Source organism: Montipora foliosa, chromosome 6 (genome assembly GCF_036669935.1).
Source record: "Montipora foliosa isolate CH-2021 chromosome 6, ASM3666993v2, whole genome shotgun sequence".
Taxonomy (NCBI): Eukaryota; Metazoa; Cnidaria; class Anthozoa; order Scleractinia; family Acroporidae; genus Montipora; species Montipora foliosa.
In genome coordinates this window covers 63,966,205-63,988,502 of record NC_090874.1, presented here as the reverse complement: position 1 = coordinate 63,988,502, position 22,298 = coordinate 63,966,205, and the positions used below count along the sequence as shown (strand labels likewise).

Sequence of the window (22,298 nt, the reverse complement as noted above, 5' to 3'; positions counted from 1 at the left end):
GCTATTGTCTTTGTATGTAAACTGTTTCTTGTTTTGTGAGAGCGTGTTCCTGTAATTTTGTTGTATTTGTCGCGGGTTCAGTGGCGGGGCCGCCAGCTTGCCTTCGGGACAGTCAAAGGTTGTCTAAAACATCCACCTTTTTTCTCAAAACGGTTAAACCAATGTTCTTCAAAATAGGAGGTTTTATTCCTTGATAATACACGTTTCAATCCTGTGTCATTACGTGCTGGTTGAATCAGCCGTTCTTCATATCAATCCGTTTGCGTGTCGAGGTGTTGTTATTTTTTCGATTTCAACCAGTTTCTCTGTTCTGGAGTGCTTCTTTTGTCAGTTTTTAAGCACGTTCACAAATTATTTGCATTTTAGTTACGTTAAGTTGCTGTTTTTGGCTTTTTGTGGTGAATTTCGTGTGGCTTTATTAGTGTCTGTTGCAATTTGTTGGCTTCGTTAGAGTCTGTTGCAATTTTTGTTGCCTATTTGTGTGAATTTCTGTTGGCTTTTGCCGTTTGTGCATGTGGCATCTGTTGTTCCGGTTTTTGAGTGCAGCAGAGTTGAGTTTTTGCAGTGATTGAATTGGGTAGTTGCAATCATTGTATCAAGTGCCTCTGGTTAAATTAAATTGCTGTCAGTTTCTATAGTCTGTATTTGGTTTGGTGCTGGTTGGCCCTATCAATTCTCTGTTAAAAATACATGTACATGTATTTAATAATCAAAGTGAACAATATATACATATTGTACATAGTCTTAACAAACGTTCAGTGAAATAAAGTAGAATATAATTTTAATAATAATAGAGTACAATTAAAATAATTTAGTGAATTACTGTAGTTGTAAATATTAAAAAATTGAAAATGAACAAAAATATTGCATTTTTTATGTCAATGGTGGCAACATGTTTGCTGTATGACTCACTCTTTGACTTAACTTGGCTTTTTCCTCAAGGATGTCATTACATTTTCTATTTTGTGGGTTTTCATGTTGTTATTGCTGCTATTTCCAAAGCCTTTCCCAACTTTTCAAGGCTTCCTCTTAGTCTTTACATCCCATCCAATTCTCATGTTCTAGACAATAAAATTAAGGTTCACTCCACTGGAGCATGGCATATGCTCTACTTAACAAATCGAAAGTGGTTCAGCGTTGTCTGTACTCTTATCGACAATGATATTCGTCATCACAGTGGTCAAAATGTTGTGGACTCACGAGGCGTAGCGGAGTGAGTCTACAACAAATTTTGACCGCTGTGATGACGAATATCGTTGTCGATAAGAGTACAGACAACAATGAACCACTTTCGATTTGTTTTTTACCACAATATTCAACGCCAAAGAAAGTTTTTATTTCAGAGCGTGACCAAAATCACAACTCAAAGAAAGAGCAAGCGTTGTCTATAACTTTCTCGCAATATAATTGGTTTATTTCCCAAAATGAGCGCTCCTGATTGGCTATTACATTGCGTGACAAATTGACTCAAGCATGACGCGAGCAGCGTTGCCTAGACTCTTATCGACAACAGCAAATTATCCAATCAGATTGCGAGATTACAAGCAATTGTGGTAAAAAATAAAATTGTTCCAAATTTGAGTGTGTTGGAAAGGTTGCTTTCTCTTTTGTTGTGCATGTTTTTATTACAATTCAAAGTAAGACCAGTCTACAGCACCAACCTTAACAATTTATTTTATTCTGTTTTCACTTTAATTTGTGTTATTGTGACAATCTGTGTGCTACTTTTCTGGGAAATGTTGTACAAAATATGCTCAAAGCAGATATATAAGTACAGTGGAACTCTAAATTATTCACTGGAGACAACATTATTTCCTACTGCTATTATTTTGAAATTATTTTTGTCTCTGTTTGACCCAGTTTATAAGACTTGTTTAAATGTCAAGCAACTATCTAAATTTTCTCTGGTGCAAGATTTTTGGAGTCTAACATCAAAGTTTTTACTTTCCATTATTATGCTCATGTGCCTTTTTCTTTTTCATAGCATTTTGTTAAATATTGATACAACTCAAAAACTGGTTGTGAATGATAAGCTAATTGTTCTGCACCCATGTACCTAGTTCCCACTGCTCTCATTTTGATCACATCTGCCCTTCCCTATCCATTGTTGGTAGTTTCATTTGTAGTTAGTGTAATAGCAGTAGGGGAAAACTTTGATGCAAGCTACAAACAAACTACAGAAATGCCATTGTTTTTTCCAATTTTTTATCTTCGCCTTGGTCTCCTGTGGAGTTATCCTGCTTTAAAACTGCTTGAATTTCACCACCCAGGATTTCTCCTGAGTGTGTTTTTTAGGTCAAAAAGATTTGTGACATCTATTTTAGTAGTAGATATAACAGGAAAGTCGCATTCTTTTACCTTTGCACCACATTCTACTATATTTGACTTGAGATCACAAGTTAATTGTAAATTAAATTTAACAAGTGATTTGTACTGGTTATCAAGCCGTGGTAAACCTCTATGTGATTTCACACCATTAAATGAAATAAATGGGGCTGTAATTATGAATGGATGTTTAATTGGAGGTGTGCCATGTCTATCGGGGTGTGAAAATGAGGCAGGATGTCGTAAATGTGATAGCATGACTGGGCAATATGAAATCAAATGTAGCCCTCATGACTTATCAGGTAATACAGAAAATTTTAAGAATCTCAGGGTATGTGATAAGCATTACGTCAGTTTATCATCCAGGGGGCACAAGCCTGCAAAGGGAAAAAGTTCGTCAAAATCCCGAAGTGATACCCAGCGTGGCATTCTGAAGGTAAATCCATGTGTTGTGATATGTTCACAATGCAGTAATGAGGTTTGCCTTTCCAGTGACATTCCCTGTAAAAGACATAAAATAAGAGTATTTGATAAACTGTTTACAGTGGCATGCAACTTTTTAGATGAACAAAATGGAAATAAAACAATTTTGCACAATGACCTATATACATGTATATCTACAGAACCTTGTAATGGTTCTATGGTGCCTTACATAATTATGTATGTCATGTCAGCCTTTCTTTTTAAAATCTGTCAAAATAGAGGCCGAATACAAGGAAGCAAAAGCTATGTTTCAAGAAAAACAAGGATGTTCAAATCCATGAAGCTGGTCTGATCTTGCCAAAGAACATGTACAAGTACAAGATGAATATGACCATTCCATTCCCAGATCAAATTATGCAGTTGATGAACCACAAGGCAAATATGGTTTGACCATTTCAAAATTAACACCAGGGATTTTTAGTGAAGGTCTAAACGAGCTTTTGAAAGAATGCAGCCCTTCAGTAAACATACATAGGTGAGGGATGTTATGCTCATGGGGTGCCTCAGCACACTGATGTATAACCAACCTTTCAATCTATCCTTCCAGCTATCTTCCCATGGACAGCAACATTCTCAAGTTCAAAAACAACCCAGGACAATCTTAAGGTTGTCCTTTCAAAACCAAACACAGCAAATGGTGTTAAAATACTTTACCTATGTGGAAAGAAGTAACATTTTTCCTTTCCACCAAAATCTCTATTGCAACAAATTCTCACCAGAGTAAAAATTAATATACTTCAGTTTGATGCACACTTTCACCTCATAAACGACAAAAGTCTGGTTTTAGAAATAGCAGAGTATGTTAAGGTTAGACTTGAGCTTACAGTATTTGCTGTAAAAGGTAAATTATAATTTTTTCCATAAGCTTAATTAGGCAGGAACTTACACCGTATTGCGGCGCCTCTTTCTCCACGGCCACTCCAACTTTGAAGGGATTGATATGAAGAACCACAAGCGCTGGAGGGCTGAAATTCAGAGTACACAAAGCCCAGCATATCTTTTGCCGAACCTCCTATTCCTGTGTCAAAACAACAGTGCGTCGCTGTGTTCTTGTCCTCGAAAGGTCAACCGGCTAACAGACTTGCTCGATAAAATTCCTTGTTGGTAGCAAGTTTCAGTCGAATTATCGAGCTATTGAATGTTTTTGGCTCACAAAAAATACCAAATTTAACTAACTAAATATAGTAGAAACTTCACCATTACCGATTACAGTAAATGAATCAGTTTTTCCAACGAAAATCCTACATTTTCTAACGTCTCTTCGAATGCCACTTTGCGCGCCATCTTGAATTTTATTCAAGCGAAACGTGACGTCATACTGGCAGTGATGACTCGACCAATGTTTACCTTGGAGACGCCCCCTCCCTCCTGCTGCTACGCGAAACCCGCACGGTGCTGTTCTTAAAGAACGGGCTTGTTATCGCTTTCCCCGCTAGCAGACGTCTCTTTTGTTTTTGCGTTCGCCAGGCTGACGATTACGAGAAAAGAGACGTCTGCCAAGGATCGAAACTCACCGTATTGAGCATGATCGGCGATTACTCAGCGACCGAATTTTCACGTGATACTTCATGTTGTGTGGGCTCACTTAGCAATTGCTGGTTTTCACTCACGTGATCAACAGCCATGTTTTTCAACGAAAACAAAAGGAAGCGTTTGCATAATAATAGAGTTAAATTCCCGGAGGATTTGGTCGGGGCACCAACATGGCCGCCTTTTCTTTGTTTAGGGCACCAACATGGCGGTCATGACGTCATGTGAAAACCGAGAATAGCAGCGTTTTTGTAAAGGAATGCGTGGGACACAACGGGCTCAAGTTACAGTCAGCAAACATATCATGGGGCATGCGGTTTGAAGAGTGCCGTCCAAGAATGTGGACGGCGGTTGGATCAAAGTGATTTTCGACCCAAGGCAGATGTTTCTTTCCCGTACTCGTCAGCCCAGCGAACACAAAAAGAAAAGAGACCTCTTCTAACAGGGAACTGTTTACTGTTATCGCTTTGTAGTTGAAGAAAGCCTGTGAATGGGTCAAGTTAGTGAGTTAAGCAAGCCGAGTACAGACTGGGAATAACGAGCTCAAATTCCCCGCCCGGCTGGCTTCGCAGTCCGTTCGCCGAATTCGTCCCCTTTCGCCAGTGGGCTGACAAGGACGATGTCCTATGTTTACGTGGTCAGATCTAGATAAAAGAATTAACACAGACTTTAAAGGGAACGGGATTGTTTACTTACGCACCAGGAAATGAGTGAGCGAATGCATGAATAAATAAATAAATGACAAAATAAAAAATAAATATCTGAATACATTTGATACCGGGAATATATTAATAGGTTAAGATTTCTGCGTCTTTCGTCTTCGTTTGCGGTGTGTGGCATCCGATAGAGCCACGGTTATAATCCTTGAAGGCACAGAGCCAGTCAGTAAGGGTTCTTAGTCACGTTTCTGTTAAGCTTGAGTTGTTTCTTTCAGATTATTACAAGTGGGGTGCCTGTAAACTAACTTGATAGCTAAGTACACCTTCACTATAAACAATACATTCACATTTACATTTTACAAAAGAAAGTTTCGATGCTATCTATCCTGATCAACCCGTCTCGACTGCTCGCTCCTAGCTCTTCAAGGATGTAATTATAAAATTCTGCCTCAAATCCATTCGTCAATTTCTTCATGTTGAGAATTATTTTACTCTCAGTAGCTATCCTTGTACATCTACTTGACTCAGTTGATCAAGGACTTCATTTTATCAACTTCGTTTATCCACGTGAATTCACTATAGTTAATTTCCCCGTTGCCGTCGTCATCCAATACGTCAATCAACTTGCTCAGCTGATCATCTGTCATGGGAACACCAATGCTCTTCAAACCCACGCGAAACTCTTCTTTACTCACTGATAGGCTGTTGTCCTTGTCAAACTGGTTAAACAAGTCTACCAACCGATAGTTCTTGTCCTCTACGTACTTTTTGAGGACAAAGATCAGATCTTTGTTTTTGTTGTTGCTGCCTGAATGGCCCTTGTTGTCAAGTTTATCTGACCTTTTGCTGTAAGTGCAAGTGATTGTCAACCCTGGATGTTTTCCGAGCAATAGTTCTATAAGTTCTTGCGTCTCTAAAGAGACAACAACACCATTGAAAATAAGTTTTTCCAGTGCAGTGTCCGCGTTATTTTTAACAGCTGTAAGAAGGTTGAAGGCACCTTTATTTTGTATTGGATTAAGTCCAATCCTGAAATATAAAATGAGAATTAGTATTACTGATCTTTTTAAAGATTAGTTCTATGCCATTTTAGAATTTCTTTAGGGCAATTAAAGCCCGGTTTACACTACAGAAATTTTTTGGCACGGGTCCCAAAAAAAAAGGTTTGGCTCGGATAAAATTTGCAGTGTAAACAACCTGTCAGTACCAAATTTCATCCGTGCCGAACTAAAATCTTACCCGTGCTGGGACCTTCGGCGAGGTAGTCCGAGCACGGGTAAAAATGGTACGGGTGCTGAAAAAATAGGCACGGTTCGTTGGTACTGCAGTCGTTTCACCTTTTCAATACTTTGTATCGGAATACACGTTTCATGAAGTAAGAAATATGTCGCTTGTCCATATATGATTTCTCATTACTAATAAAAGAACCTTCCCTACCCCCTCTCCCGTCTTTTGTAATGCTCAATCCTAGCAAGGCCTCACCACTCGAATTGTTGCTAAGGACCATATACTTGTCAAGAATCCATAAAAAAATTACGTTTAAAAGTGAATGTAAGGTGTGTCATCCTAATATTATGACGTCAGTACCCCTCCCCACCCCACGACCCCTTATTTTCTGAGGGACCATGTGCTTGTCAAGAATCCATCAACAAAAACATTGTATGAAAGTAGTGCAGGGTATGTCGCCACGGCTGCCGGACTTTCTTCTCTAATTGCACTGGGACTTCCGGATTATGCATTGTCGAGCTAAAATTCAGTTGCGAAGTTTAATGGAGAGCATTCAAAGGGCTGCAATTCGTTTTATTCTATTCTGTCCTTTTCAGTATTACTCCAAAGTATTAACTACTTATTAAGTCACAAACCTCAAGACTTTTAAGGTGTTATTGATTTGCATCCCTTTAGAAAACGCCAACGCTCCTTCAGTGGTGATTCTATTGTTTGTCAAATCTAAATCTATCAGTGTGTTATTATCCTTTAGTGATTCACCAAACGCCGCAGCGCCTTCATCAGCTAAGCCATTCCAAGAAATATCGAGTGTCTGCAAGCTGCAGTTTGCGCGGAGTCCTTTACCAATAGCTACTCCTCCCCGTCCTCGCAAGTGATTCCAGCTCAGGTTGAGGTATTCCAATCCACCATTCGCATCAATAGCGGGGCCTATAACATGTAAAATACAGGATAAGGCAAAAACAGGGTATCAAAACTCAGACATATGAAAGCAAGGACCATTTGAACAAACAAAAAGATCTAATCACCCGTTTAACCAATATAATCCTTCACCGTTCGATCAGCCCTGCTGTGTTTTCCTTTTTTTTTTTTAATATAATTTCAAACAATTTCCAGCATACACTACTTAGTACTATACACGAATTACTAGAATGAGTTTCTAAGGAGTTAAAAAAGAGTTCATGGCTGCCAAAAGATGTCCGCATACGGGAATGGCCCTTAAAATAAATGATTATGTGGCACAATCTTGTTTCCTTGGCTTTTCTGTCGCTAACCCAGTTTTCGGCGGACGTAGGCCCTGAAGACGAGGTGTTGTGTTTGAGATTTAAAAAAAGGTGCTTGCAGTTTGAAACATCGAAAACGCGCAATATTAATGCCAAATGTGCCATGTAGTTATTATCAGGGCAGGGAGATTGGGAATGAAAACAAAGATAGAGGGCAGGCCTTCTCCCGCGTTCATTCGGCTCTACATCCACCTCCAGTTATCATGGGAAGACTCGGTTCTCAGGATGCACACCACATTTCCGTCGCTACATGCATGGGAGGCGACCTTACCTGGTGGTTAGGGAGACAGAATTGCGCGTAGATTGCTCCCAGCAGATTCAACATAACCACGTCTTTTAAGTAGCGATCTTGTTGGTTTCCACTTACTTTTCCTTATGTTGTCATACGTTTCATATAAACTTTTGTTCTTCGGCCATCGAAGCTTAATTAATAAGAAACTAACTGAGTTTCGTTTCATGTCATCGCTTAAATTGATTCTATATTTATGCGGCTCGACAAGTGTATAAATATGACATCTTAACTACTTCTCACCAAGTAACATCCCAGCTTCCTCTGCGAACCCATTATGACTCAAATCAAGCCATGTTATTGTTTGATTGCAACGGATTCCTTCCGCCAGATATTTTGCGTCTCTGTCTTTAAAGTCATTCCAGGACAAGTTCAATTTCTTGATGCTGCTGTTATCAGTGATCACCTCGGCCATGGCCTGAGCACCAGAGCTATGCAGCTTGTTTTGAGCAAGGTCCAATTCAGTGATGTAGAAGTTTTCTTTTAGCAACCTGGCGATATGATTGGTGCCTTCAGAACCTGGATAAGATAAAATAAAATGCTATTCAATGCAGAATGATGTAGAGATTTTAGCGCAAAATCATAACAGAGGTTTGGCGTCGGAGAAAGTCGAATCTGTTAGACAGTCAACCACAGGAATAAAATCGCAGATAAATACTCGCAGATATGGTAAGATCACAAGAATGAAATTTAAACAAAGCGGGTATTCTTAGTGGCCACTCATCCTAGTACTGAGTAACCTTAGTCAACGGAACTTAATTGTTGAGACTATATATATAGCAAAAAGGAGTCGTCAATTATTACATACAGCACTTACAATTAAAGCGAAAGCCGCTTGAGTTTTAGCCCTGAGGCTGGTTGTTCGAAGCCTGGTTAGTGCTAGCCGTTGGTTAAGAGGTATCAAATCCTATATGTTTCCATGGTATTTAACGCTGGTTGGCGCTAACCACGCTTCGAGCAACCCGGGCCTAGTCCTAGTTGTTCAAAAGGTGGATAACGCTACCCACCGGATAAATCACTATCCATCGGATAGCGCAATTGGTTTCGCTATGACTTATCCACTGGATAGTGATTTATCTGGCGGATAGTGCTATCCATCGTTTGAACAACTGGGCCCTGGCCTGCTAGTAGCATTCTATTTGAAAATTATAGGCTTTTACGTATCTGTCATGACGTCAGTCCGTGGATATTGGTATCAACTTACCAATTGAACAATCTCGTAAGTTTACCGCCGTGGTTGTCGTGTTTCTCATCAAGGCAAAAGCGATAGCCCGGGCACCACTTGGACCCAGTCCGTGGTGTTTGATGTCTATCTTCTCCCTTGTAATGTGTTCGATGACGAAAGAGACCGGAATGATTCCAAGCTGTGAGCATGCGTCCTGATAAGCTTTACGACCTAGTATGTGCATGCGACAAATAAACGGTTTGCAATGATATAACTTCGTAAGCACAACAAATGGTAAGAACAGTGAGCAGTCCTAAAGTCGTAGCTTCCAACAGGAAGCGAAACTTCAGGATTTTGTTACAACTCTTGATTCTCTACTCGCGATCGGCTGTCAACTTGCTTGATAACTTAACCTCCACTCAGCAGATACTAAATTCGATTTCTTTGCTTTGCTCCCCCCGCACTGATACAGCACATGATCACATTTTCTTTACAAACAAGCGTTACGAGGAGCATATAGTTCGATAGCTGCAACTCAGCAGTAGTGGAATTCATTTTTTTTTTATTATGGCCCCCCGGTGTAAAATATAAATTAGACCAATTACGAAATACCATCGTGTTATAATACGCAGCAGGGTTTTCTTTTTCACCGGTGTCTGCAAAACAACGCTATCTGATTGGATGAATGTCCACGACTATAATTCTCCGCACACGAAATATCCTTCACAGGATAGCTTCCTATACTACAGTTCTGTGTTGGTGTACAAAAGGCCAGGTGTGAAGAGAGATATACCCTACTAATTGAGAGCTCCAGGTACAACTTTATAATTCTTATAGTTGACCACTTGTATACACGACGCTATATTGAACCAATAGGGAGTTAATCAATCACTCAGGAAGCTGCGCATCATCGTTTCCACAATCAGGGGCGGATCCAGGAATTTTTGATAGGGGGGGGGGGGGGTCCAAACCTTGACTTAGAAAAACACTACAGAAACTTTTTTCAGATTAGTGGCAAAATAGAATGGCTCTCCATCAAAAAACAAGTCAACCGTTTGAGTAAGAATAGGCGATCCAGCGGATGCGAGAATTTTAGACTCCAACAAGTAGTAAAAAAAAAATTCGGTTAGGGAAGGGGGAGGGGGTCCCCCCCCCCCCTGGATCTGCCACTGACAATCGTCTTGACCCTCGTACCATTTAAAATGTCGTGGGGATAGGAGAACATATAGCATTTGCAAAGACGTGAAATTAGCCCCAGTTATTGAGAGAGGAAAAACTTAAGTTCACTTGAGGGCATTACAAAAATAACACAAACAGCAGTTATAAACGTTTTGAAACAATACATTTTATAGATTGGACGTTTCGTATGTTTCAACATACAGTTTGAAAAGTGACGGTTATTATTTTGATAAACTTTTATATGTAAATGCAAATAGAGAGAGGCCTGTATTTATATTTAAAAGTTTTCAAAAAATAACGGTTTCTTTTGAAAATACATTATGAAACATACGAAAAGTCAGGTTGATAAAATGCATTGCTTTAAAATGTTTATGACTGTAATATTATTTTTTTGTGTTATATTTCTAATCAAGATTTATAGGCATCCATTGAGACTAGTGAATTCAGGCCTGGCAAACCTGTAAGATCATACTCTTCGCGAGGTTGTTCGTCCTCCAGATCTGTGTCGTAATCACTGTCTTCAGCTGGCTCTCCATCAGACAACCGCTCAGGCTTGGCAATGTCTTTCCCTCCAACGGGAATTGGGCTAAATTTGCTTTTTCCAGTCTCTGCTAGCGTCGATTTTACTTTAAAAAAGAGGAGATTAAAAGTTAGTTTTTTGCTGGAATTTTGTTCCTACCGGCATGTATATATTTTTCTCTTCAGTTCAGTTTGCTCCTGACAAAACTTGTCCTGCAATGTTTTGCCCTCGCAACATTAATATTTTACGATTATTATCATTTACTCACCGCTCGAAAGACGACTTCTTCCGCCTTCCTTCCTGTCTTTGTGGTCTCCTTCAGTAATAATGCCTGATTTCATTTCAGTCCTGGCAATCATTATGTTGTTATTCGTATCCTGGTCTTTAACGCTGAACCCTGGCACGCCTTGCGGGTCTATCTTTGCCCCGCTCTCATCAGACATTTTGCCCATATAAAGTAACTTAAAGTATAAGATCTGTAGATAAAGGAAACGGCCATTTTTAGGGGGAAGGTATTTATGTATACAAAAAACAAACTGAAACAACTCGTTTTTTCCGGTCATAGATTTTACAAGTACAGCTGTAAGAAAATGCAAAGTGCAAATTAAAAAAACCGCAAATCGTTTTCCCTTTGATCGACTGATTGATTGTTTGCTTCTGTTATCGCTCAGTACGTAAGTGCTAAATGTACTGTATTTTGACAAGTTTGCAAGCCAAAGAGCGAACTATGACTAACAAATTACAGGTCACTGGAATATCGTGTCGCACGTTTGTATTCGTCTTAGCACATTATTTGTATGATAACAAGTCCAGTAGTAAATGATTTCGTTCAGTGCATTTGCAATTATTCAAAAACGTCACTGCTAAAACGCTCTGCCTTTTCCAAACTCATAATGGAGCTCCTCCTTTGTCAGCCTTATCAAAACACATTCAGCAACCAGTAATTCTCACTGCACCTTTTATAGAACTGGTTTTCCTGGCCGAAAATTAACGTGGTTAGAAAAATACACTGTTGTAGATTCGGTTAACAGCATCTTCGGCTATTTTTTTCCTCGCACAACATTTAATTACGGACCCAAGTTGCTGCAAAATTGTACACTTGTAACGCTCAAATCATTTGCTTGCCACCTTATAACTTTAAGTCAAATACTTCAATGAAAGTTACGTGTAAACAAAACGTTTCTTAGTTCTCATCTAATAAATGAAAGCGGAAAAGCAACAAACAAGCAACAGAAACGCTAGCCTTAAAAAAGCACTTAAAAACGAAAATCAGGCAATTGAGGAACTTTACAAAATCTCAGGGATAAAGAAGAATGAAGCAAGTTTCGTTGGGGCTTACTTCTTTTCCAAGTTTCTCTGGTGCCTTCTTGTGCTGGCTTCAGTAAGGCCAATATCACTTCTTTTGAATGACATAATTCACATCGGATGATTTAATGAATGAATTGCTTTGTCATATGCAGTATGCACTAACGGTTGCTAGGAAACTCGGCTAGTTATTTCACAAATAGTGTTTTATGTTATTGTTTAGCGCATCTGAACCTCTTGAGATTCTAATGACAGGGAATTCAAAGCAAATATAATGCTGGCTTGGCTTAAGAGTGGGCATTAAGTCAAAATACACTGAAAATATACTGAATTAAAGTTGATTACCACAAACGTCTTTCGCCCCGTATATATTTAAGTGACCTTCAATCAAGTAAGCAGATAGTCTACTTGTAACAACTGTTTAAAAAAATCGTTTTTCAAATAGATGAGGCTTTAAAGAAAAACGTCCACATTGCTTTCAATTTAACTGTAACCCCTGTTGAACCCAGAAATCCTCACAGAGCTGTTTAGATAGAGAAGAATGAATCTCTCGGTCGACACGATTAGCAACGCACCTTGTCAAGGTTAGCAAAGGTCAGCCTTAAAGATAGCCATTTTGAACTCATTTTTCAGTTACCCGACACATATGACAAACTACAAGTTAGGTATAAAATTGCACTTATTTATTTTGGTTCTTGGACTGGCTGCCTTATTTGGGGAGTATGAACAGATGAGCGCAGTCCACTACGTTCCTGGTTTTCTTTAAAAACAAACACAAAAATCCCTCCAAAGATCGAGAGATTGACTTGTAACGTCACTAAGTATTTACTTTGTATCAACATCCGTTCGATTTTGTTGAAAGATGTTTAGCGACCGATGTTGTCTGCTGGGTTAGGCAAACGGTTTCATGCAACACATCATCAACATTTGATTCAACAAAGCTTCACCAGAGGCCTGGTATTCAGTCCCAGGCCGCAGCCGCTCTTGTTACTATGGATACGGACATAAAAAGTCATCGAGAGACCGATTGGTGCACACGCGCATGCCCAACAACTGAATGTCGAAAGTTGATTGAGAACAAACGGCTTCAACTTCTTTAATTTTTTTAATTTTTCTTACTTGGTTTAGAGTGGTTTTCAATTGGGCGTCGAAGGTAATTAGATAATTACTTTGGTTTATGATTACTTCACTCAGTGATTGGTTCAAAGTTCTCGCGCCATTTTTTCAACCAATCAGAAGTGAAACCAAAACCAATCGTGGCTCGCGTGTGCACATTTTTCCGCGCTTTGTGTCGGCTACGTGTAATTACTTCGAGTTTTGATTGGTTTACTGGATTGTCTCCGACCTTTTTGATTGGCCAAAGTAATTACTTTGGTTTTGGTTTTACGACACTCAATTGAAAACTTTTTGAAAACTGCTCTATCTTCATTCAATGATAACAAAAAGGAATGTTGAATGGTTGATGAAGCAAAGTTTAAACGCTTTTAAGCTCATTAAGCTCATTCAACATCGACTCAAATTCGATTCAATTGTTTCGGCAACACGTTTCAGGGGGAGCAAACGGTTTTGACATCGCTCAGTGTCGGGTCTTAATTAATGCTGGGCTTCTACTGGAAAATGCCGATGAAGTTCCAAATAAATTAAGCTTTATACTTACTGTATATACTAACTTTATTACTAACTGTAAACTCCATTTCTATATGTAGAGGAACATAAAAAGAAATTTTGTGGTCAATTGTAAAGCTGTATGACATTTTGTGGAAAACAGTCAGAAATGTCAATGTTTCTTTTCAAGGTTTCGCCTGTAATTAATTAACCGTCAAAACGTAACACATTTCGTGGCAAAGACCTACAATCATAGTAGGTATTTTATTTAGACGGTAAACAATTCGGTTTCATTTGATGGGATTACTAATTGGGAAAAACAGTCCGTCACTTTTCGCCCACTGATGCCTCACTCGCCAGTGACTATTTCAATGTCTTCGTATTTCTATATTTGTAATTTAAGTATGGATGGATTAAATTGTCTTAATTAGATCAATACATAAGTCGAGAGTTGTAGTTGAAGTAGATTTTGTGATAAGCGGTTTACGATTCAAATCTACCGCAAAAACCAAGGAATCTTTGCTAAATATATTAAGGTGTATGCTCAAAATTCTTGGCTAGCATCCACGTGAACATATGGCCGCCGCGCTGTGACTTCAGATGCAAATCATCCTACTTTTGAAGGTGTGATGCCCCGATGGAAAAGGGGACGGGAACTGAGCGTACAAGTCTCAATAGAGACTCCCTAGGATGTCTCTAAGGGTAGCAACCCTTTTGCAAAAATAGCGGCTCGAAACAACCATACTTGCAAACGATCCTTTGTGAGACAAGTCTCGGAGATGTCTGTGCTCGTAAATCGATTACAACAATGAATCATGGACCAAAGGAAAGTACTTCTCTGCGGTATTGCTCGTCGGCGAATTCCATAAATATAATAATGGCAAAAACTGCAGTACGCCCTTCTCAGCGACGACAAATATTTCCTTCCTTTTACATTAGAACCACCCTTCAATCCGGGAGGCAGCCGTATGTGGACATTCTTCATTCAGTGCCTTTCCTTTTTTTCAGCTGGATTTGTAATCATGTTGTTTGCATTCAAATCATTGCAACGTATTCAAGTCAGGACAAACGTAAATAATCATCCTTTCGACCGAACCTTTCTAGTTATCCGCCACTAAACATGATTCCTCAACGCATATTCGCTTCCTCTCCCGTTATTGCAAAGCGACGTAAACAACTCGAGCTCCGCCAGCATTTGGCGGAAATTGAGCGGCCTAAAATACGTATAGAGGTTCTCAACCCTCCCTAAGGAAAAGCGGTTTCGCACCAAACCTCAACCTCAAAATGTCGATGATAACGTGAATAAAAATCGTGAATACGGAATACGTGGGTTAGTGGTTTCAAATACTTCTGCTTGGCGCAAAGTGTTAAAAAATCATAATATTGACAAAGAAAATAATTGATGGTCTTTCGTATTTGATGAGAGTGCGAAAAATGTGCACTTCGAAAATCTGTCATTTTCCCCAAACTTAATTCATTCTGCTTAATTAATGTTCCTTCGAGAAACAGGCTCTCTGCAAGATGGGAACACCAAAGGAATTTTAAAACTGCAACAAGAAGTTAATCTTTTCAGTTTGTGGAAGACAACGCTATAAGCCGATTAACATCACAGAAAAAAACTCAGTCAGGACCGATTATTAAAGTGGTTCGGACCAAGTTTACACAGCCAACGATTTGGCTTGGCTCATCATAAAACTGGCCTTGAGGCTCCGTCCCTGGGGCCACAAAACCAAAAAAAAGCGGGTCCGGCGCCATTTCAGGTGGAACGGATAGTTTTTACGGCAAAGATATATGGTCCGTACCTACTTTTAAGGCGTCCGGACCCAGTTTTTTCTGGAGTGTAAATAGGCCTTATGTTTACATTGTGGCCAGTTACTTAAAGTGGATGAGTAGGAGAGAACCCTGGGAACAAGGTTGTTACTGATAAAATAAGCCGACTGTAAATATATTTAATGATTTAATTTAATGGAGTTAACAAGATAATTGATAACATAACAATTTGCCCGAAGTGTAATGTGGCTCAAAAATCATGTCAGACACACAGCTGGCGCTTGGCACCGACCGTGATCAGCTGCTGCTTGTTAATTAATCTGCTTTACACCAACCGGTTTTACGGAAATTGTCGACATGCTTTTCGCTTCAGAGGATCAGAAGGCACTTTACAACAACGAGACGCGGTTTTTCGTTATTTCCAGACAAGTAACCGAGATCAGACAAATCACATTATTTCTTAATCATAGAACTTGATTTATATGAATGAAAAACTCTTTTATGACCGTTTTAAATTGCAGGATATCGAAAAGAACTTCTTTCGAATACGCAAATTAATATCATGGATTCATAATTACAGTGTATACTTTGAAATTCACTATCAGCAGACTTTGTTAGCTGTGATTGTTTCATTGGAAGAAATGATCTCGACTTTGTAACTAAAAATGCTTCACATCTCTACGTTCTCAGACACAGTTTTGGCAGAGGTAACTCTTCACAAAACTCTCGGGTCTTCTTGCAAGTTTATACTGAACTAAATAAGCAGGAAAAAAACGGTTACGTTGGTATCTTTATTTTGGAGACCGGAGTGAGGCACGAAGGACGTTCCAAAAGGCCAATGAAACAGAAGTTCGCTTACAAGTATCATCAAAGTTTATTAAGCAACGATGGGAAATAAGAACTCAAGGCTGAAGGTCAGTTACTGTATTTAGTCAGAGCCGACCCGCTGTTAGCCAATCGAAGTGTCAGCTTCCTCGTTTCCCAGCGGTGGTAAGCTCACTTTGATACGTGCCTTATTCAATAGCGGTCGCAGCACCATAGTCCAAGCTTGCAACGGGTATGTGTTCATGATCTCAAAGGTGTACTCTCTAAAGACATTTTAGCGGTATCGTGATAGATAGGAGCGCAGTTCGTTTCCTCAAGTTAAGTTTAGCAGTGTTTTCTCTGCGAAGAAAGGCCATAAGACTGCTGGTACGGCTCGCAGAAGAACAATTCACCAAATAACCACTAATTGCATGTCGAGTAGAACATCGTGACAAGTGCCAGTATTATTATTATTTTTTTTTGTCGGATTAAACTTCTCCATTCCACTCTTTTGAGAGGTACAGGCCAGTTCTGAAGTTACTTACTCCTTTATCTGCCAACATGTTCCTTTTCTTGAGTATTTCCTCAAAATAACTAGCAGCAAAATCTACCAAATTTTCACGATCAGGTTTTTCATTCATTGCAGTAATTGTGAACCCCTCCATAAGACAAATGAGGTCCTCTGTGATGTCAACACGGCGTGCAAATTTCGACGACAATTTTCTATCAGCAGTAGAGAGTTTTTGATGCATTATTGGTTCCCAAGATCGGTGTTTAAATTGGTCATACTCATGCGATAAAACCGCGATGTTATCAGAAGTTTCGTGACTTTTTTTCCACTGGTTACAGCGTGTGTTGACCGCGTGCTCACTTGATAAAACGAAATTCCTTCTCACGCGATCCTGAACTCCATTCTTTTTTTTAAAGCAACGATAAAAATTAACGGAAATGCGCTTATGGATATACTGCGCTTTGTAGAAAGTTCTGATATTGACCCTCTTCTGTTAGCCAAATAAGACTGTTATATCCACGTTTATATCCGTGCCAAGTTCCTAATTGGCTTCAGGCAACCGGGATTAAAACGGATATTCGATAATACTTTTGCCCCTTTGTCATGCCTTGTCGTCAAAGACTTTATCTTAAAATCAAACATAATTAGTTCCTTGGGGTTGCACTCAAAAACACGTCTTGAATTGATCACCAATATCTTCGATTCTTTATTCGTGTCAACACTCAGTCAAGATTCTGAACATGCAATGGTTATAAAACCCTTAGCTTTGAGTTGAAATGTTCGATGTTTTTTCTCTTGTTAGGGGGTTTATTTTAACCTGCCGTCTAACCATAGTTAGACTAACCATGGTCTAACTAAGGACCCTCTTAACTCGTCTCATCTAAATTCAATCGCTCTTATCAGTGAAATACTTAGGAAGCATTAATTAGAGATTCAACCAGATAAGTCAAAGAACACCAACAGAATGCGCTAACCGCATAAGAAAATGAGAAAAATAAACCTAAAGCCGGAAAAGACCTAATGAAAACCGCTGAATAATGAACCATTTTAGTAAAGAATATGAAAGAGTTCACCAGTTTTCTACTTTTGTTTGATGGTCACGAGTTCACTCAGCTAGCCTACGCCTTGAAACACACGACCGATGATGAGAACCATTGACCTCCGACAATCCATTCACTTTGAGCTACATTTGTTGAGCTACATTTTGGTCGAAGTCCGTAACAATAAAAAATCGAGAATCAGTCATGGATCAGATCACATCAAGTGCCCCTCAGCCAGTGAACCGTAACATTCATATATGTTTACTAATGCATACACGTCGGGGCCGAAAAGTCACTATACTCGCCAAGATGAACTGCTAAACAGACGACTTTTCCAAGGAGGTCGATCTATCCCACGCACATTAACAGAATTATACAATTTACAAGACAAGCCGTGTGTAGTGGCGAAACGTAAGATTCCGTACGAAGCCATTTCAGTTACCAAAATAGCGCGAGCGATTGATTCCCCCCGAAAAAGTCTCTTCTTTTATAACGTTCAGATCATGAGAGTTAACGACTTTTATTAAATTTTCAACCTCGGATAATGCATTTCTCGTGCTCTGATTGGTTCACTCAATCTCGGTTATCAGCTCATAAACCTTAGTTTGCCTCATATGGTAAATTATTGCGATAAACGTTGCTAAGCTTAACTTTTTTCGCCGGGAGGCGAAATTCCTCTCTGAATAACGCCAAAAAGGAAAAAAACTTTTTGTGGAAAGTTTGGATCCATTCCGACGTTTAGAAGTACGCGAAAAGTCAAGAATTGTTTTTGTGATGAGCCTGCGTCTGTCTGACCTCAAGGTATTACACTTTACCGCATCTTCATCGAGTTTTTTCGATTTTGCTCGGTTTTCTCGCTTTTTTCGCTCGTATTTCGTACTTCCAAATTTTTGGATTTTAAGGAATTTAATAAAACAATTATTCCATTCGCACTTGCTGCATATGTGACTCGTTATAGCCAACTCGGCTCTACGCGCCTCGTTGGCTATTTACCCTCTCATATCCAACGCGCGCTCATGGAATAATTGTTAATTATCCCGGCATCTCCATTGAAGTTGCCATTTTCAATTTTGTACTCAGTCAGGTTCTTTCAGAGCAGCTACGCATGCCAAAGACCCTGGGACTGAAAGCACGCGCGGTAATGATACACAATTTGACGTCATAATTCGACGTTCCACAAAAGTGTGCCGATTAAGCCAATGATCGATTGATTTGCGGACACGACAGCTTGGCATACGGCTAACAACTTCGATAAATGGATGCTAACTCACCAAACGAGACACACAAATTTGTGACCATCCCTCCGGGCCTTGTGGAGATGCTTGAAGGATTTGTGCTTGTAGTGCTGCGCGATAAACCAAAAGATTTGGTGGACTATGCCGCGAGGTATTTTTCCTTGGCCAAAACAAGAATGAATTCTTTGAGGGAGCATGGTGCTAGTGTGGACGACCTGGGAGTGGACTTTTTCATTGCATCTGAATGGAATGGACTAGTGTGAACGGAAGATAAAGAAAAGGAACAGTCCTTTGATGAACACGTTTTCTGTAAGCGACTGTGACGTGTGAGCGACTGTTATGAATTTTGATACCGTAAAATGTGAAACAATTCCGTAAGTTACCAGAGTGTCAGTGTTTTGGATTTTGTTCACGAGCCAGCAGGATTATGATGAAGTGTCATCTACTGAATCAATAAATAGTTCTTTTTTCAACAAGAATCGCATCTCGCTTTACATGGGCTCACAAAAATACTAGAAAGCAAGTAATATTGTGGATTGTTGTCAGCTGTCTCTCTTGACTTTGAATCAGTAAAACCCCTATTTCTGTCAAGACTGAGCCCTGAATCACGAGAACTCCGCTCGAAGACTACTATGAAGGATTTCTTGCAACAATAAAGACGTTTTGAATCTTTCAGGCTAGTACTTAATTGAAGAAAGAATGTTCTTGGGAAGGTAAAGGTCATTCAGGAGGTCAGTGCAAAATGCAGACTGCACTTTGCAGACCAGGGAAAAAATGCAGACTGAGGGAAAAATGGAGGCCGCGATTAATGCGCAGCCTTTAGGTGAAGCCAGAAAGTGTGTGCAATATCACGCAGCGCACTCAGCAAATCCGGCAGTCGTTACTCTGTTTGCAATGTCTTTTGAACCCTCCCAGCATAAACTGAATTACACTTCAAAAAATTACTTACGATAAGAATATTGGCATGCATCGTTAAATTAGTACTTGAGCTTTGTTTTCTCCTATTTTCACTATTTTTGCAATCAAATGTCGGGAATTTCATATTCCATTGGTCACGTGTGAGGTGCTTCTAATTAAGAATGATCAAAGCCAAAAACTGAAGTATGTTGCATATTTTTGCGCTAAAACATCAAACGAAGACCTTACACAGCGCATTTGAATTGTACGTACATCTGATGTCCGTACAGCATTAGCGAAATCCTGCAAAACAGTGAAAAGAAAAGGTTGGCGGTGCAGAGGGCATCGACCAATTTTACCCGCGGTCAAAAGTCCGCAAGTTACCTTAGTCAGCATTTTACCCCTGACCTCGGTTGTTCAAAAAGTGGATAACGCTATCCACCGATAAACACTAGCAAAACCAATTGAGTTATCCAGTGGACAGTGATTTATCATTCGAACGACTGGGCCCTGGTCAGCAGTCTGTTTTTTTACACTTAACTGATTGGAGTATAATGTGAAGTGCTAGGTTTCTACCCCATATGAACCACGTGGGCGTTAGCCCTACTAATGGAAATGGGTCCACACAACGACAGAGAAAAACTCAGACCGGGGTAGGAATTGAACCCACGACGTTTGGGTTAGATCAACGCTGCTCTACCGACTGAGCTACAAGTCAGACGGGAGCAGGCCGTGGGAAGTGACGATGTTAAAGTCACGGCAATGAACATGTACAAGTACAAGGAAGGGTTACGTTTTTTGTAAACGTTGGCCGTGTAGCACTAATATTTGAACAGACTTAACTGATTAGAGTGTAATGTGAAGTGCTAGGTTTCTACCCCATATGAACCATGTGAGCGTTAGCCCTACTAATGGAAATGGGCCCACACAAAGACAGAGAAAAACTAACGCTCACATGGTTCATATGGGGTAGAAATCTAGCACTTCACATCACACTCCAATCAGTTAAGTCTGTTCAGATATTAGAGCTACACGGCCAACGTTTGCAAAAAACGTAATCCTTCCTTGTGTTTTTTACACCGATCGGTCGTTCAGGTCAATATTACATTGCTTATTATTACACGTTCACTGAAACTCGTACAATGCCAGCGCCCGCAATTTTCTTATTCGCTATTTTCACAATCCCATAATACAATTCATTTTGGGGTTTATTTGCATTAAAACAATAGATACCTAGTTCACTGAATCGTAATACATTCCTAAGAATAAATGACTCGTATTGTAAAATCCTCCAAAACGTATTGCATTATGGGAATGGGAAAGTCGTGAACAGCTCAGTGGCTGAGCATCCGAACTAGCCAATCATAAAGGCGCAGGTTCGATTCGTGTTGGGATAACTCGAATTCTTTCACGAGAATCTCCGAGTCAACATTGGAAATACGACGATACGGTTAAGTTTGCAAGCAACTAAATTTCAACACTCCCAAATCAAACTCTTTCCAGCTTCTGTGGAACCCAGAACTGTTTTATTTCTGAACTAATAACAGCATTCATTCTCGTTTTTTGCTTTTCTCTTCTCTTTTCTTGCTAATAAAAGCCTCCTTAGCTGCTTTTCTTCGCTCCATCGACAGCAAGGCTGCTCGCTTGACACTCTTCGCATGAGGATTCAGCTTGAACATGACTTGGAGGTTCTTCAGTGGATTCTTCTTGCGAATTGCTCGGCGGGTCCTTGAGGGACTGAAAAAAAAAAACAAAACAGAACAGTTTCAAGGACAGTTCTCATCGCTCGAGTCGTTGAATTTGATCCTGTTAGTCGCTGATTCAACTTCTCCGCTCCACTTGCAAATAGCTAAGGGTTGTGCCCCAGCCCAGATGGGTTTCTTTAAATAAAATTGTCCTGTTCTGTAGTTTCGTTGGCCCCGAGAAGTCCCTGTGGGTTAGGGGTCAAATGTAAGCGTACGCATTTCCTTTCGATTACGGACAAAAAAACTTCTACATCTTCAGTTCACTTCACTTTAATGATAAGTGCAACCTACAAGTTTGTATATATATGCACAGCGCATGAGAATTACATTTCCTTGACTAGGACCTCGAAAGCCGTGATGTCTAAATTAGAATTTACTGCAAAAGAAGGTAATCTATTCCACAGCCTAATTGCTCTAGGCAAGAAACTAAATTTGAAAATATTGGTTCTAGCAAAAGGAACGTTAAAGTGTTTATTATGCATATGGCGGGAATGTCTTGAGGGTTGGGATAGATTCTTTGTTGGAATCTTCATCTATAGTTGGCAAGAGATTCCTTTTTTTTACCCTCCCAACCATGATAATTATACCACAGAAGGTAGACCACAACACCGGGAACTACATGCCCTACTCTTTGCGACAAGTGTGTGGGTTCTTTTACGTCCCACAGGATTATGAACATTGAAGGGTTGTGAAGGCCTACGGTTTATCGTCCTTATCCGATAAGACTGG

General features: G+C 39.7%; 2 protein-coding genes and 1 long non-coding RNA gene across 3 annotated transcripts in view; all 3 read right to left on the bottom strand.

The window, feature by feature from the left end:
- Positions 1-1,599: 1,599 nt before the first annotated feature.
- Positions 1,600-4,178, bottom strand: LOC138006156 (uncharacterized). The gene is made up of 2 exons (XR_011123856.1): positions 3,695-4,178; positions 1,600-2,826 (listed from the first exon to the last, which is right to left on the bottom strand). It is a non-coding gene; the product is annotated as an uncharacterized lncRNA (long non-coding RNA).
- Positions 4,179-5,382: 1,204 nt separating this feature from the next.
- On the bottom strand, positions 5,383-12,065 carry LOC138006155 (leucine-rich repeat-containing protein 74B-like). Its single transcript, XM_068852310.1, has 7 exons — positions 11,997-12,065; positions 10,926-11,133; positions 10,596-10,763; positions 8,998-9,189; positions 8,037-8,312; positions 6,860-7,151; positions 5,383-6,026 (listed from the first exon to the last, which is right to left on the bottom strand). Exons 2-7 carry the CDS (start codon positions 11,107-11,109, stop codon positions 5,522-5,524), a joined length of 1,617 nt encoding a protein of 538 aa, XP_068708411.1. The 5' UTR covers positions 11,110-11,133; positions 11,997-12,065; the 3' UTR covers positions 5,383-5,521.
- Positions 12,066-21,312: 9,247 nt separating this feature from the next.
- Positions 21,313-22,298, bottom strand: part of LOC138008128 (large ribosomal subunit protein uL4B-like) — a 15,122-nt gene continuing 14,136 nt past the window's right edge. Inside the window, exon 7 of the mRNA XM_068855344.1 lies at positions 21,313-21,561. Coding sequence (XP_068711445.1) covers positions 21,375-21,561 — 187 coding nt within the window. The 3' untranslated portion in view covers positions 21,313-21,374. The remainder of the gene's footprint in view (positions 21,562-22,298) is intronic.

Bases quoted from the DNA above. Each gene is read 5' to 3' on its own strand.
- LOC138006155 (XM_068852310.1), bottom strand. From the start codon at position 11,109: ATGGGCAAAATGTCTGATGAGAGCGGGGCAAAGATAGACCCGCAAGGC. The intron at 8,313-8,997 runs GTAAGTTGATAC...TATCTTATCCAG, and splicing joins CTTACGAGATTGTTCAATTG to GTTCTGAAGGCACCAATCAT. The intron at 6,027-6,859 runs GTTTGTGACTTA...TTTATATTTCAG, and splicing joins AACACCTTAAAAGTCTTGAG to GATTGGACTTAATCCAATAC.